General features: G+C 45.7%; 1 protein-coding gene across 3 annotated transcripts in view; it reads left to right on the top strand.

The window, feature by feature from the left end:
- Nucleotides 1–17,597, top strand: part of LOC134920292 (uncharacterized) — a 265,262-nt gene that overhangs the window by 215,223 nt on the left and 32,442 nt on the right. For all 3 annotated transcript variants that reach the window (XM_063920509.1, XM_063920510.1, XM_063920511.1), the window contains exon 19: nt 10,284–10,407. In XM_063920509.1, the coding sequence (XP_063776579.1) occupies nt 10,284–10,407 (124 nt within the window). The remainder of the gene's footprint in view (nt 1–10,283; nt 10,408–17,597) is intronic.

Below are 17,597 nucleotides of genomic sequence, written 5' to 3'. Positions count from 1 at the left end.
TATGTCTATCCCAAGCATGTTTAAATTGCTCTACTATCTTAGGGGGTAATTCAGAGTTGATCGCAACAGCAAATTTGTTAGCAGTTGGGCAAAACCATGTGCACTGCAGGTGGGGCAGATATAACATTTGCAGAGAGAGTTAGATTTGGGTCGGATATTTTGTTTCAGTGCAGGGTAAATACTGGCTGCTTTATTTTTACACTGAAATTTAGATTTCAATTTGAACACACCAAACCCAAATCTAACTCTCTCTGCATATGTTACAGTATATCTGTCCCCCCTGCAGTGCACATGGTTTTGCCCAACTGCTAACAAAATTGCTGCTGCGATCAACTCTGAATTAGGCCCAAAATGTATGCATTATTGAAGCTGAAACTAATTTTGTTTAGATTTTTTTTACATTCTTGCCTTCACTCATCATGATACTAATAATTTCTTCTTTACAATCATTTAGTTCCACTTCCTGTTATCACAGGAATGGCATGAGACATTAGTTAACACTCCCCTTGCACCTATAATTTATTTTCTTCCCCTTTCACATTTCCTTATAAATTTTGTTCACTAATTTTTAATCTCACACTTACAATATATGCTCATCCCAGTGGACGTTTCAGCAACATTTTGTTACCCACTTTACCACAGGATGCCCCCCTTTAATTACATATTATGGTGACCCTAACCAAACTAAAGCAAATCCAAGGCATTTTCACAATCAACAGTTGCTCCGTACTATTAGAGCAATCTCTACACCTTGAATTCTAGCTCTGATTGACCTTGAGTAGCTCTGATTGACCTTGAGGTTGCCATAAGCAAGCACCATATGTGGACCCAATTATGTATCACCTCAGGAAAAGCCATGTGTCCAGACTATCCATAACTGACAAACACCCCAAAATGATATATATTTGTAATACCCCAAAAAACTTTGTTTGGTATTGATTACAATCTAGAAATACTGTAGAAGTACTGTAGAAATACCCAGCACTGACACATTTTGATTCTGTAAGCTTCCAGTTTTGTATAAACCCGCTATTGCATTTTTTGCAGCAAGTGAGACCTTAAATTTGGTCCCAGCTTTTTTATAACTAGTACTTTTACACTACTATAGTTGTATATTTTGTATATATGTGTGCATTTTGTATGTACTCTCCTTGAGATTACATTTTATATATTTGATCATTAACCGCTTCAGTAGCATGGCCGGAAATCGTCCGGGCTTGCCAGCGATAACAGCGCTGGCAACCCCCGGAAGATTTCCGGGCATTCTACTGACTGATATCCCAGGGACCGACGTGCAGCATGCACGGCGCCCGGGAATCAGTATACTCCATTACAGAGTTTAGCCCGCCCCCCGGACTCCTATTTGCTGGGGGGCGGGCTTAGCAGTAAAATGCCTAATGCTTATTCCAGGGTGCCGGAAGGCAGCCAGGAATCAGCACTGGGGCTGGCGATCCCCACAGGGCGATCGTCAGGCGAATTAACTCGCCCTGCCCCATCATTGCCCTGCCTCATCAACTTGCCACTGAAGGGGTTAAAAGTTTAATTTTATACAGATGTTCTGTTTATTAAGGCTGCCCCAACCAGAAGAGTACGTTTCTTTTCTTTTCTTTTCCATATTGCATCTTTTACTCTTTTGGGTGCACCTCTACACTTCATATTTGCCGTTTCCTCATTTAGGGCTGAACCGTATCTCTAATTACTGTGGAATATTCCTACCATCTTTATTGAGTCTTTGGGCCAAATATAATAGGGTCCGAGTTTTAAAAATGTGCGAGTAACGCCTGCCTGAAGGAAGCAAGTTAAACATGCTGTGGCTGGGGTGTAGCTGGTCCTTTCCTATCTTCGTTGCACGCTTTTTATCTCTGGACAGGTACAGGTCCTGGACTGAGGGAAGGTCGGCCCTGATGATCTTCTCTACGGTTCTGACCACTTTTTGGAGCCTGCATGTGTCCCTCGACCTGGCGGAGCCATACCATACCAGTATCGAGGAGCACAGTACTGACTCCACAATCGCGGAGTAGAAGAGGAGCAGAAGCTTCTTTGGGAACTTGCATGTTTCATGGACTCTAACAACTCACACGATTTAAACTCGCATCCAGACGTTTTCACAATCTTTACATACAAATCGTCCAGTGTAATAGGGTCTGAGTTTTAACCTCACACCTAGACGGAATCCGGTCAGGATCCCAGCAGTCGGTATCCCGGGGGTCAGAATACCGATGCCGGAAACCTGACACTACTCGGAATGCTGACACCAGCATCCCAAATTGGGTCACCAGCCCGGCGCCGGGATCCCGAACCACCATCACTGGCCCGCCGGTTTAGACACCACTGGGGATTGTTAGGGCTAGGCTGTGGGGAGGAAAGGATTAGATTTAGGCTGCTAGAAGAGAGAGGTAGGGTTAGGGGGCCAATGGGGGAAGGTAAGCATACTTACCTTCCCCTGTCTGGATTCTAATCATCTGGATTCCGCGGTCAGTACCAAAACCCGCTTAAGCATGACCAAAAACTCACTAATAATTAGATTTGGTTTACATAGGTGAGTTGTACTGTATGTGACACTTTGGAAAAAGAACTAAAAATAAACATTAAAAGCACATTTACAATAAATAAACATTCCTAATAATATATCTAACTTTAAAAACCCAACTACAATATTCTAACCCCTAAATATAGTGTATGTACTGTAAATGTACTATATGTGTAAAATACACTGAGATGTGTTAGGCGCCGTGGTCCGCGACGTCCTTGCGGCCCGGCGCCTAGCAACTAGTGACGCCAGGCGTGCGAGCCGCCGGGTCCCTAGCAACGCTGGGACGCCGTGCGTGCTTAGCCGCCGGCTCCCTAGTAACACTGAGCCGCCTGGACCCTAGCAACGGGGACGCCACGGGCGGACCGCGCTCCCCGTTGCAGGGTCAATCTAATCAGTTAAAACATTCACACATTTGTCTTCTGCTCGTGCAGCAAGCCAGCTGCACGGCATCTTGTTAATCAGGCTCCAAGCATCTGATTGGAGGACTCCCTGCTAAATACCTGCTCAGTGCTGCACACAGACGCCCGTAATAGCTTCCTGCATGCTGCTTTGGTTTGCTGAACGTCTGTTCCTGTCCTGCTGTATCCGGTCATTCCTGTCCTCAGAAGTTCTGTATCTTGGAGTTGTCATCTCATCCCAAGAAGTCGTTTGGTCCCTGTTGTCCTCAACGATCACCAGAGAATATCGAGTGGTGTTCGTGAGTTGCGGCTCTGCCGTGTGTTGCGGCTCAGCTGCTTTATCTTTATATTCTGTTTCGGAGCATTTGCGGAGGGTTCCGCTTCCACAAGTCCTCTCCGGAACTCGGCGGTGCCGGGTAGGAGAGTGGACAAGTGGATATTTTGGTTGTCCTTTTCCCTGGCGGTTTTTCCGCACATATTCTAGTTTTTAGTTTCTTGTAGCCCCTGGCCTGGTTGTCTAGTCAGAGGGCCCCTTGTTATCACCCTGTCTCGGATTTCCCTTTGTCTCCCATTAAGACCTGAGGGGGCATCTGAGTTGGGCAGACATAATCCGCCCTTCAAACGCGGCTGCCATGGGCTCAAGCAACCATAGTCTCGCAGGGGATTTCTGACAGCACGGGCGAGACAACGGAGTTAGGGCGCCAGGGGCTATTTTCCATTCCCGCTCCCTTCCCCAGCATTACGTTCCAGTGCTCCGGTCCTCGCAATAAGATCTCCTCAGACCAGAGTGCTGGAATCATAACATTATTACCGGCCATACCAAAAACTAAAATTAAACAGGGTTTAATTTTTTCTCATTCAGTTTTTGTTAAAGTTCTTTGGTCTCATGAATCCGACAGGTTTAGGGCCAAATCCTGGCCAGCTCTTAGTCAATCAGATTCAAGAACTTACTCAGATGGTTCAGGATCTTTCTCTTCGGGTGAGGTCGCAGGAAGATCTTTTACGAGCCTCCCCAAAGGTAGTCCCTGAACCAAAGATGCATTTGCCCGACCGTTTTTCTGGTGATAGAAAATAATTTTTTAATTTTAAAGAGTCCTGTAAACTTTATTTTCGTTTAAGACCTACTTCCTCTGGTACTGAATCTCAGCGGGTTGGGATTATTATTTCTTTACTCCAGGGGGATCCTCAGACCTGGGCATTTGGTTTAAGAGCAGAGGATCCTGCGTTGTTGTCAGTAGACGCTTTCTTTAAGTCTTTAGGGCTCTTGTATGATGACCCAGATAGAGAGGCGTCCGCTGAAAGTCAGCTGCGCGCTCTCAAACAAGGTAGAAATCCTGCAGAGGTTTATTGTACCGAGTTTCGCCGTTGGTCGAACGACTGTGGCTGGAATGACCCAGCCCTGCGCAGTCAGTTTCGCCTCGGTTTATCAGAGTTTATTAAAGACAGTCTCCTCCAGTACCCCGCTCCTGAGACTCTCGATAAACTCATGGAGCTTTCTATTAAGATTGATTGTCGTCTCAGAGAGTGGAGGGCTGAAAGAGGAACAACTGTAAGGTCTAGTCCTTGTGTTTATTCCATTCCTGAGGACGTTGAAGAGCCCATGCAGATGGGTCTCTCCCGGCTGTCTACTGAGGAAAAAACCTGAAGGCAAAATTCCGGTCTTTGTTTGTACTGTGGTGGTAAGGGACATTTTGCTCGTAATTGTCCGAACAAGTCGGGAAATGCCTTGACCAGGTGAATTGTGAGGGGGTTCACCTAGGTCTGCAGCTTATCTCCTCGAATAACTGTCTTTTAGTTTCAGTTAAGGTTTCCTTTGGCAGCCTCAGTTCTTTGGTGTCGGCTTTTGTTGACAGTGGAGCTGCAGGAAACTTTATGGATTTAACTTGGGCTAAGGCCTTAGGCATTCCACAGTTACCATTGGATAGGTGTATCACCATGCATGGCTTAGATGGGAGTCCGCTTTCCAATGGGGTTATTACTCACCGTACACCTCCCGTAGTACTTACAGTAGGAGCCTTACATTCCGAAAATATTGAATTCTACCTAACACATTGCCCAGCAGTTCCAGTTGTTCTGGGTCACCCTTGGCTGGCCTTTCATAATCCCACCATTGATTGGCGGTCCGGGGAGATTTTCCAATGGGGTACATTTTGTGCTAAGGAATGTATTTCGTATCCAGTCAGAGTAGCAGCTATCATTCCAGAGCTCATTCCTGTGGAATACCAGGAGTTTGCCGATGTATTCTCCAAAGGCAATGCGGACATTCTGCCTCCCCATCGGCCTTATGATTGTGCTATTGAGCTAGTTCCAGGTGCCGCATTGCCAAAGGGGAGATTATATGCATTGTCCGGGCCAGAAACATCGGCCATGAATGATTATGTTCAGGAGAGCTTAGAGAAAGGATTTATTAGACCATCAAAATCTCCTTTAAGTGCAGGTTTTTTCTTTGTGGAGAAAAAGGATGGCTCGCTTAGACCATGCATTGATTTTAGAGCCCTGAATAAGATCTCAGTAAAAACACCTATCCTTTGCCGTTAATTTCTGTACTTTTTGATCAGTTACGTTCTGCTGTGATTTTTTCTAAAATTGACCTTAGAGGAGCTTACAACCTCATCCGAATTAAATCTGGAGATGAGTGGAAGACGGCTTTCAGCACTCAGTCGGGTCACTACGAATACCTGGTGATGCCGTTCGGCCTGTCTAATGCTCCAGCAGTTTTTCAAGACCTCATTAACGATGTGCTCCGTGACTTCCTAGGGAAATTCGTGGTCGTTTATTTAGACGACATCTTGATTTATTCTGAATCGATGGAACAACATGTTACCCAGGTTCGTCTGGTTCTTCAAAAGTTACGTGAGAATCATTTATATGCCAAGCTGGAGAAGTGTGATTTTCACGTCACGGAAGTATCTTTTTTAGGGTACATAATTTCCCCTCAGGGATTTTCCATGGAACCAAAGAAGCTCCAGGCCATCCTTAATTGGGCGCAACCCACCAATTTAAAAGCAATTCAGCGCTTTTTAGGGTTTGCGAATTATTATAGGAGGTTCATTCATTCTTTTTCTGACCTGGTTGCTCCTATAGTAGCTCTGACAAAGAAAGGAGCGGATCCTGCCAACTGGTCGCATGAAGCTGAGTTGTCCTTCCGGGCCTTGAAACAAGCCTTTGTCTCGGCTCCAGTCCTCAGACATCCTAATCCGGAGTTGCCCTTTGTTGTGGAGGTTGATGCCTCAGAGGTTGGAGTGGGGGCTGTCCTTTCTCAAAAGGATCCGGAGTCTCTGGAGTTACATCCTTGTGCCTTTATGTCCAGGAAATTCTCCTCCGCTGAATCCAACTATGACGTTGGTAATCGGGAGTTACTGGCGGTAAAGTGGGCTTTCGAGGAGTGGAGACATTGGCTGGAGGGAGCAAAACATACTATTTTGGTTTTAACTGACCATAAGAACCTGCAATACATTGAATCAGCTAAACGGCTTAATGCCCGGCAGGCACGTTGGGCATTATTTTTTACTCGTTTCAAATTTATAATCACTTTCAGGCCTGGTTCCAAGAATACTAAAGCTGATGCCCTGTCACGTAGCTTTCTTCCGGTTCACAATAGCAATCCTGTTGTTACCCCCATACTTCCATCTTCGGTCATCCGGGCAGGCCTCACACAGGATTTATTTACCCAGTTAAACCAGCTTCAACACCAAGCTCCTAGATTTACTCCTGCTGGTCGTCTTTACGTCCCTGAATTTTTGAGAGCCACTATCTTAACTGAATTTCATGACATCAAAGTTTCAGGGCATCCGGGAATCACTAAGACATTGGAGTTAGTCTCTCGCTCAGTATGGTGGCCTAGTCTTTCTAAAGATGTTAAGGAATTTGTTTATTCATGTCAGGTTTGTGCACAGCATAAGGTTCCCCGTTCCTTGCCTATCGGGCAACTTATGCCGTTAACTGTTCCTCTCAGGCCATGGTCTCGTATTTCCATGGATTTTGTGGTTGACCTTCCCCTTTCAGCCGGATTCCGAGTCATATGGGTGGTAGTGGACCGTTTTAGTAAAATGGCTCATTTTATTGCTCTTCCTCAATTGCCTTCTGCTCAAGGGTTGGCAGTTTTGTTCCTCCGCCATGTGTTCAGGCTTCATGGGTTGCCCACTGATATTGTTTCTGATCGGGGTCCACAATTCATCGCACAATTCTGGAAATGTTTTTGTGCCTCATTAAAGATGAAACTGTCGTTAACATCCGGTTACCACCCACAATCCAACGGGCAAACCGAACGAGTCAACCAGTCATTAAAACAATATTTGCGCTTGTATTCAGCCAAACTCCAGAATGATTGGTCCGAGTTTCTCCCTTTGGCTGAATTTGCTTACAATAATTCTTGTCATTCCTCCACTAAAGAGTCTCCATTCTTTTCAGTTTTGGTTGTCACCCCAGAGCCAATTCTTTTTTTCATCATTCTCCAGTCTCCTCGCTAACCTTAACCTCCCATCTCAGAGCAATTTGGAAAAAAGTGCACCTTGCTCTCAGAAAAGCGGCCTTCCGAGAGAAGAAATTTTCTGACAGGCTCCGACGTCCTTGCACTTTTAAGGTGGGAGATAAGGTGTGGTTGTCAACTCACAACATCAGGCTTCGACAATCCTCGGCTAGACTGGGACCCAAATTTATTGGACCGTTTCTTATTATTAAGAAGGTCAACCCAGTTGCCTTTCGGCTACGTTTACCGAGATCCCTTAAGATTGGAAATACTTTTCACTGTTCCCTGTTGAAACGATTTGTTTCTTCCAGTAGATTTCCTCAGAAAATCTCTCAGGGTGGATCTCCAGTGGATGTGCAGGGACAACAGGAGTTCCTGGTAGAGAAAGTTCTTGATTCAAGAATATCCCGGGGCCGGCTTTATTTTTTGGGTCATTGGAGAGGCTATGGTCCGGAGGAAAGGTCTTGGGTCCTGGACAAGGATCTTCATGCCCCTAGACTCAAGAAAGCATTTTTTCGAGAATTTCCTCAGAAACCTGGCTCTAGGGGTTCGTTGACCCCTCCTCAAGGGGGGGGTACTGTTAGGCGCTGTGGTCCGCGACGTCCTTGCGGCCCGGCGCCTAGCAACTAGTGACGCCAGGCGTGCGAGCCGCCGGGTCCCTAGCAACGCTGGGACGCCGTGCGCGCTTAGCCGCCGGCTCCCTAGTAACACTGAGCCGCCTGGACCCTAGCAACGGGGACGCCACGGGCGGACCGCGCTCCCCGTTGCAGGGTCAATCTAATCAGTTAAAACATTCACACATTTGTCTTCTGCTCGTGCAGCAAGCCAGCTGCACGGCATCTTGTCAATCAGGCTCCAAGCATCTGATTGGAGGACTCCCTGCTAAATACCTGCTCAGTGCTGCACACAGACGCCGGTAATAGCTTCCTGCATGCTGCTTTGGTTTGCTGAACGTCTGTTCCTGTCCTGCTGTATCCGATCATTCCTGTCCTCAGAAGTTCTGTATCTTGGAGTTGTCATCTCATCCCAAGAAGTCGTTTGGTCCCCTGTTGTCCTCAACGATCACCAGAAAATATTGAGTGGTGTTCGTGAGTTGCGGCTCTGCCGTGTGTTGCGGCTCAGCTGCTTTATCTTTATATTCTGTTTCGGAGCATTTGCGGAGGGTTCCGCTTCCACAAGTCCTCTCCGGAACTCGGCGGTGCCGGGTAGGAGAGTGGACAAGTGGATATTTTGGTTGTCCTTTTCCCTGGCGGTTTTTCCGCACATATTCTAGTTTTTAGTTTCTTGTAGCCCCTGGCCTGGTTGTCTAGTCAGAGGGCCCCTTGTTATCACCCTGTCTCGGATTTCCCTTTGTCTCCCATTAAGACCTGAGGGGGCATCGGAGTTGGGCAGACATAATCCGCCCTTCAAACGCGGCTGCCATGGGCTCAAGCAACCATAGTCTCGCAGGGGATTTCTGACAGCACGGGCGAGACAACGGAGTTAGGGCGCCAGGGGCTATTTTCCATTCCCGCTCCCTTCCCCAGCATTACGTTCCAGTGCTCTGGTCCTCGCAATAAGATCTCCTCAGACCAGAGTGCTGGAATCATAACAGATGCAGACCTTGGCTTCGCCACTCCCAGAAAATGAGGGCAACGCCCCATCCACCCCTGAACGCCTCTTCCTGATGCGCAGTTTCCCGAGTATTGGGATACTGCACTGAGGATTGCAGGAGCGATACATACTGAATAACCCCCATAGCACAGAATGATGTCCCCAAAGTGCTTTTTGACATTTATGATGTCCTGTCAGCTGGCGCTCACTAACCACATCACTGTGTCCAGGAAAGACCTTCACATCACCTTCCTCCTGAACTCAGGGGTCTTGTGCACCTAGGCACCCAGAAGGCATGGAAACACCTGCATCATAGCATTGACCAGTGGCCAGTTCTCATCACATGAGAAACGGACATTGCGCCCTCTCCTTGTCTAGCCAGGTGCAGCAGCCTCTACTTCCTCCTCCTCGCTCTCCTCCACCTCACTCTCCTCCTCCTTCAGTTCCTGCTCCTCACTGTCAGGCTGCTTCTCCTCCATCCTCTGCCCTCTCACAACTCTCTAGGAAGTCATGGCTGCTCAAAAACTCACTAAACAAACTCACTCTCTCTTTGAAAACTCTCCTTCCCAAAATGCCTCACTACTATCAAAGGGCAAAATATAGGATCAGGGTTTTATATAGGGTGTGTGATGCATAAATCAGGAGACTTAAATGGTGCCCAATTGGTAACTTTCTATTAAACTGTGCAACTCACAATATTGGAACTTGGATTCCTGTTAGTCTAAAAAAATCATATGTATCCTGGTGTGCAAGTCGCTTGAGAATTACGTTTGTGCCTGAAAACTCTGACCCTACTACATGGACCGAGTTGCTGTAAAAAGTCGCACATTTTAATGTCCGAGATGTGTGTACACCAAATTTGGACCCTATAACATTTGGCACTTTGAGTTTTCAAACCAGAAGTCCGGTCTTCCCTTCCCCCACATATAACCTGAAGGTTACTCAGATGACTGATGGACCCGCAGAGTGATCCGATGGTGCGTTTTCAGACGCAGCAGCCAATCACAGAAGCAGGCAGGAGTCATCTATCTAGAGATGCCTTCTGCTGCATTAGCATATTAGCTGTATGGTATTGCACACCTGTTTCCCCGCGACTGTGCAATATTGTACAGCTCTAAATTAGGCCCTATGGCAATAATGTTGTGGACAGTCTGTCTGTAAGAAAGAAGATGAGAGATAAGATGAAAATGGAACAGAACATAATATAGTAGATATACAGTATGATGTGCTTACAGTATATACCACTATTTGTTTGCATTTTTGTTATACAGTAAATGCATTTGTGTTTTAGGTGTTGTAGCTCGTCACCCTTTATACTACCCATATCTTAAACGAGCCCTTACATCCCAAGTTGTAGAAGAATATTTCCAGCATTTACTGCAGAGAGATGATGAAAATGAGGAACTGGTGACTAGGTATGTACTGTGTTCTTTCCATGCCTTACCCCATTAATGTATTTTAGCATGAATTAGTGTAGACTATTTTAACTTAAGGTTTTACTTAGGCAGTGATAGCGAGATCTACATTTACATGTTGTAGGCCAGGATGTACTAAAGGAAAAATGCAGTAAAAGCACAGTTTTCGGTGGTTTTACCATATTTCCAAATGTACTAAGCCCTACGCCAGGGCTCCGATGAGGAAGGTAACCCTATAGAAGCCTGTGGGCTTCTTTCCTCATTTCTAAGTGAGAGAGATCTGATTTGATCCAGGGACCGGCGCTGATCACAAAGGACAGCTCTTATCGGAAGAGTTGTCCTTTGCAATACAAATCGCATATGTTAGTACATATGCGATTTAGTGTGGTGGGATGTACCGCACAAGGTTAGTACGCCCTTAGACTTTACTTAATTGTCATTCGCGGCGGTAGGGTAAGCTTGCCGGTACTGTGACAGCCACATTGGGATCAGTTTAGGGTGACTTGCTTAGCATAATCAATATGGAGGTGTAATGGTTGAAGGTCTTGCGCAATCTTCCTTAGACATGTTTTCTTTGGCACATAAAGTGCTACTTTCCATCCATCTGGGTGTGTGTCTTATATGGGCACTGGTATTCTTTTAGGCTCGTGGAAAAAAAATAGACATTTATATGAACCGCCCCCCCCCCCCCCCCCCCTCCCCATAAGGCTTAGTTCATTCCCAGACACGTGTTCATAGTGCAGTGAGCACATGTAACTAATTGCATCAGGAACATGTAAAGACAGTATCTTAGGAACTGACACACTTAGGTGACACAAATGTCACTTTTATTCCAAATTCTCAAACTTACTAAGTGCAAAACATATTGATTAATCTAATCTAAATAAAGTATATGAAAATAATTAATTGCAAAATTTATAAATCTTACTAACATAATGCAATAATTAATCTTATGATGTTTATCCAATGTTAACTAAAACTATAGATGTGAAAGGCAAGGGGGTAAATGTAGTAGCCTGTGACTTGCAGGCATCGGCAACTTTCCGACGAGTTTAGACGATGTTTTAAAGTGGCAATTATTTAAAAGTTTGGTTTTGACTTTTAAGTGCTTGTCACTTTAAAACATCAGCAGACTTGACAGGACAATTAAGACAAGGCAGCTCAAAAGTCACTTAGCTCTAAAACATCCAAGAGTGTTACAATGGATTAAAATGGGAAATGTGCAAAAATGTTCCATGATTTTGTAGCACTTGACTGACAGAGAAAATAACACAAATGTGTGTCTGAGCAGATGGAATAAAGAGATTTCTGGTGTAAAATTATTTTACATAGTGTGTAATAATAAGAATTTACTCACCGGTAATTCTATTTCTAGTAGTCCGTAGTGGATGCTGGGTACTCCGTAAGGACTATGGGGAATAGATGGGCTCCGCAGGAGACTGGGCACTCTAAAAGTAAGATTAGGTACTACATCTGGTGTGCACTGGCTCCTCCCTCTATGCCCCTCCTCCAGACCTCAGTTAGGGAAACTGTGCCCAGAAGAGCTGACACTACAAGGAAAGGATTTGGAATCCAGGGTAAGACTCATACCAGCCACACCAATCACACTGTACAACTTGTGATTACTATACCCAGTTAACAGTATGAACAACAAATGAGCCTCATTAACAGATGGCTCATAACAAAACCCTTTAGTTAAGCAATAACTATATACACATATTGCAGAGAGTCCGCACTTGGGACGGGCTCCCAGCATCCAATACGGACTACGAGAAATAGAATTACCGGTGAGTAAATTCTTATTTTCTCTGACGTCCTAGTGGATGCTGGGTACTCCGTAAGGACCATGGGGATTATACCAAAGCTCCCAAACGGGCGGGAGAGTGCGGATGACTCTGCAGCACCGCATGAGCAAACTCAAGGTCCTCCTCAGCCAGGGTATCAAACTTGTAGAATTTTGCAAACGTGTTTGACCCCGACCAGGTAGCAGCTCGGCAAAGTTGTAATGCCGAGACCCCTTGGGCAGCCGCCCAAGAAGAGCCCCCTTCCTCGTGGAATGGGCTTTTACTGATTTAGGATACGGCAGTCCAGCTGCAGAATGTGCAAGTTGAATCGTGCTGCAGATCCAGCGAGCAATAGTCTGCTTAGAAGCAGGAGCACCCAGCTTGTTGGGTGCATGCAGGATAACAGCGAGTCAGTATTTCTGACTCTAGCCGTCCTGGAAACATAGATTTTCAGGGCCCGGACTACATCCAGCAACTTGGAGGCCTCCAAGTCCCGAGTAGCCGCAGGCACCACAATAGGTTGGTTCAAATGAAACGCTTATACCACCTTAGGGAGAAATTGGGGATGAATCCTCAATTCTGCCCTGTCCCTATGGAAGATCAGAAAAGGGCTTTCACATGACAAAGCCGACAATTCTGACACACGCCTAGCCGAAGCCAAGGCCAAATATATATATATATATATATATATATAGATGCAAAAAATTGCTGGCACTCTCAGAGGCTTGTAAAAACGACACAGATACTGTAGTTGTAGGTCAACGTTTCAGGGCCTTGCCCTTTTATCAAGACTAACTAAACAGACATAATAAAAATAAATTTATACTTTACCGATAACACCTCGTGTGCAGACGACCGCCGCTCTCCGGGAGACCCGCTGACGTCATGGGCGCGCGCTGGCGCCGGCGACCCGGCGTCTCCAGGGGGCGTGGCAAGGAGAATGTGTAACCCATCACCATGGGGACAAATGTAAGGGCGCTGGAGAAGGACAAAAAGGATGAATATGCAAAGTGAAATGCACGAGGAAGCAGCCTAGCTGTGCAGCAAATAAAAAATAGTAACAATATTGTTGGACTTATAATAATAAGGGTGAACAATCAGCATGGTATAAATGTACATACAGATATGTCAGCAAATGGGGATATGCTTAAGAGGATGATAAAGATGAGGAAAATATTCATTAAAGTGAGCCATGTAGTAAGAGCTTATAAGCAGAAATTACTTATTTATAAAAAGCAAGTGTATGACAGCATATCGTTCAAGCCAAACGGTTTAACTGTTTGGAGGGTGTGGATCCAGCGGGCTTCTCTCTGTAGCAGAAGGCGACCACGATTACCCCCTCTGGCATTATCTGGAATTCCGTCAATCATCTTGTATCGGATGGAGGCAAGGTTATGATGAAGGTCTTTAAAGTGACGGGCAACGGGTTGGTCAGACCCACGTCCCTCCAGGGCGGCCCGTATGCTGGAGCGGTGTAACGCAATGCGCTCCTTAAACTGTCGTATCGTCTTGCCAATGTAAAGAAGCCCACAGGGGCATTTGATGTAGTAGATGACGTACCGACTGGAACAGGTAAACGATTGAGTCATGTTAAATTTTTTGCCAGATCTGGGGTGGAAAAAAGAGTCGCCAGTTTCCAGGCTGCTGCACGTAGTGCAGCCTAAGCACTTGTAATTACCTGCCTTACGCGAAAGGAAATGCATGGGCACTGCAGATTTCATCTTTGATATGTCGTTGTGGACCACAATGTCCTTAACGTTTTTACCTCTGCGGAAAGAGGGTAAAATCCTAGACTTGCTCAGTCTCGGCAGCTGTTTATCATGTGAAATGATGGGCCATAAACGTTTTGCTGTTTTCATGGCTATATTGCTGGAAGCAGAGAAATCTTGAGGCCAAGGAATTCGGTCCTGTGGCTGCCTCTTAATGGTGGTCTGTAAGAGAGTCATTCGGTCCTGCAACAGTGCTCTCTCCTTCGCTTTCTTCAGGTAATGCCATTGGTATCCCCTATTGAGGAATTTACGTGACATCTGGTCAATATGGAAGATGGCATCATGGCGATCACTACAGATGCGTAGGATTCTGATGAATTGAGAGTATGGTAAGCCCCACTTTAAAGCTGGCGGATGATAGCTAGCTGCATGCAGGGAAGTATTTCTATCTGTTGGTTTCACAAATAGAGAAGTATGAAGCCTGTGAGCCTCATCTTGTCTGATAGAAACATCCAGGTAGTTGATTTGCTCAAAGCTGGTAGTGAAGGTGAATTTGATGGATGAGTCCATGGAATTGATATCTTGCATGGCTTTAATGAAGTTATCCTCCGAATCATCCCATAAAATGAAAATATCATCGATGTAGCGAAAATAGGCCTTGATTTTGTGTGCTACAGTCGGATTTGACAGAAAAAGATCTTGTTCCACCTCACACATGAATAAGTTGGCTAGACTCGGAGCCACACAAGACCCCATTGCGCATCCAGACATTTGTAGGTAGATGCGACCATCGAACATAAAGTAATTGCGGGTCAGGGTCAGTTCAAGCAGTTGGATGAAAAAATTGATGTCAGGGCCAGTGTAATTAATATTACACGAAATGGCCCTCTTGATGGCCTGAAGGCCGCGTTGGTGCGGAATGTTGGTGTAAAGGCTGACCACATCAACCGTGCACATCAAGAGTCTCTCTGGGAGTGGAGTAAGGGTGGCCAGCTTAGACAGAAATGCTGTGGTATCCTTGAGGCAGGTAGTCTGACCTTGTACCACCGGTTGGAGGAAATGGTCCAGGTACTTAGACACCATATAATACAGGGAGTCACGGGCAGCGATTATCGGACGCCCAGGAGGGCAAACAGGATTTTTATGAAGCTTGGGTATGGTGTAAAGCATCGGGGTAATAGGCCAATCCTGTTTGAGTGCTTCTGTCACCTTATTGTCGATAATATGTTCCGTGCTTGCTTGCAGGAGGATGTCATCCAGCTCCCTTTTATATGCCATCGTGGGGTCATTAGGTAGTAATGAGTATGTGGCACCGTCCTGGAGTTGGGAATAGACTTCACTTTTGTATGCCGTGAGGTCTTGGACGACCACGCCCCCGCCTTTGTCAGCGGGACGTATAACTATGTCAGAGTAGGTACCCAGATTCTTCAAAGCTTCGTACTCGGGCTTGCTGAGGTTGCCCTTAAAGGGGACATGTTGCTTGTCAATATGATCATACATGTTGCTCATGTGATTGACAAAGCATTTGATATTGGGGTTACTTGATACAGGGTCAAAGGTGGACGGTTTGGACACTGGGACCATGGGTGCAGATGTAGTGATCTCATCACCAAAGAATTCTTTAAGTCGTACTCTTCGTCCGAATTTAAACAGGTCTACTTTATTTTGAAAGGCGTCAGATTTGTGGGCAGGGACAAAGGACAGTCCTTTATTAAGAACCGATATTTCATCCGGAGTGAGAATGCGAGTAGATAAATTGAAGACTATGTCTTCTTGTTGGTGGTCTTTTTTGAAGTTCCTCGTCCACTGTCCACCTCGACGGGTGTAGCGCCTTTTTTGGGGGCTCGCTTTGCCCTGGTGGTGACCCCCGATGGGGGTCTTTTGGAGTTTTTTGATGATGTAGTTGCTTCTGCACATTCCGTGTCACTAGAAGATCTTGCACTGGAATTATCGGTGTCCAAATGAAATTTCTTGTGTCGTCTAAATCTTGGTCTTCTATCTGTGGTGGGGTTACGATTGTAAGCCCACGCATAGACCTTTTGTTCTAAATAATCTTTGTCCACTGTGACCCGTTTAGCTTTTTTGAACTGAATCAGTTCTGTGCGATATTTGTCAATGTCCGCCGTCAGCTTACTGACAAAATCTTGTGATGTTGTAGACTTGAGTAAATTCTGGTGAGATGCTTCAAATGTTGTAATTTTTTCTTTAGCAAGATTGAGTTCTCTTCGAGATTCTTCTATCACCAGGAGAATCAAGTCGTACGAACACTTATTAAGTACAGCCGCCCAGCGTCGACAAAAGTCTGGGTTGTGGCGGCCGATGGTGGGGGTATTACGTATACGGAATCCACGGGGGATTTTTTTATCCCGATAATAATCAGAAAGTGTTACTCCGTGATAATAAAAGTCAATTTCACGTTTTTTTAATCTGTTTAGTGTCAGGAAAATTTGTTCTATAGATTCACTCCCACAGGAGTCTTGAAATTTGTCCGAGAACAAGATGGATTCTGCGTCCGAGTCTGTGAGTACAAGTGCTTCACCCACCGGTAGAGAAATGTTGCTGTATCCAGGTACTGCTTCCGTGGATGACATAACTTATCCAGCACCCAAGTGGTTAAAAATAGGAAAAAATGAAAAGAAAAATCGTCCAGACTTGAAGTAAAACAAATGCAGGGTGCCCAGACTAATCCCGTCGGTGCAAACCAGCGGGAGAAATAATATTACAAAGTATAGAGTGGCACTCCCAGTAAGCGTATATACAACTTGCTCCGGTGCCCTGCATCAGTCAGAGCTGAGAAATGTAGATGCAAAAAATTGCTGGCACTCTCAGAGGCTTGTAAAAACGACACAGATACTGTAGTTGTAGGTCAACGTTTCAGGGCCTTGCCCTTTTATCAAGACTAACTAAACAGACATAATAAAAATAAATTTATACTTTACCGATAACACCTCGTGTGCAGACGACCGCCGCTCTCCGGGAGACCCGCTGACGTCATGGGCGCGCGCTGGCGCCGGCGACCCGGCGTCTCCAGGGGGCGTGGCAAGGAGAATGTGTAACCCATCACCATGGGGACAAATGTAAGGGCGCTGGAGAAGGACAAAAAGGATGAATATGCAAAGTGAAATGCACGAGGAAGCAGCCTAGCTGTGCAGCAAATAAAAAATAGTAACAATATTGTTGGACTTATAATAATAAGGGTGAACAATCAGCATGGTATAAATGTACATACAGATATGACCACTTTCCACGTGAGATACTTCAACTCCACGTTCTGAAGTGGCTCAAAACAATGTGATTTTAGGAAATCCAACACTACGTTGAGATCCCAAGGTGCCACTGGAGGCACAAAAGGGGGCTAAATATGCAGCACTCCCTTAACAACGTCTGAACTTCAGGCAGCGTCTTTCCTAGCCTTTAACAGCGTAGGAATCACTTCATCTGGAACGCCCTTTTCCGTTAGGATCCGGCGTTCAACCGCCAAGCCTTCAAACGCAACCGCGGTAAGTCTTGGAAGGCAAACGATGTCAGGCATACACACTGAAACGGCAGTGACGGCATCCACCCACATACAGGTGCATGCAGTCTTGTCTAATTTCTTTAGATTTCAAGGCTTGAGCTAAAGATACTAAACATTGCTAATGACCCCGCGGGAGCATGCATCATTAACGATATACTGCATACACACTGGACGATGTGA

The sequence above is a fragment of the Pseudophryne corroboree genome, chromosome 1, assembly GCF_028390025.1.
Source record: "Pseudophryne corroboree isolate aPseCor3 chromosome 1, aPseCor3.hap2, whole genome shotgun sequence".
NCBI lineage: Eukaryota > Metazoa > Chordata > Amphibia > Anura > Myobatrachidae > Pseudophryne > Pseudophryne corroboree.
This window is presented reverse-complemented; position numbering and strand designations above follow the sequence as displayed.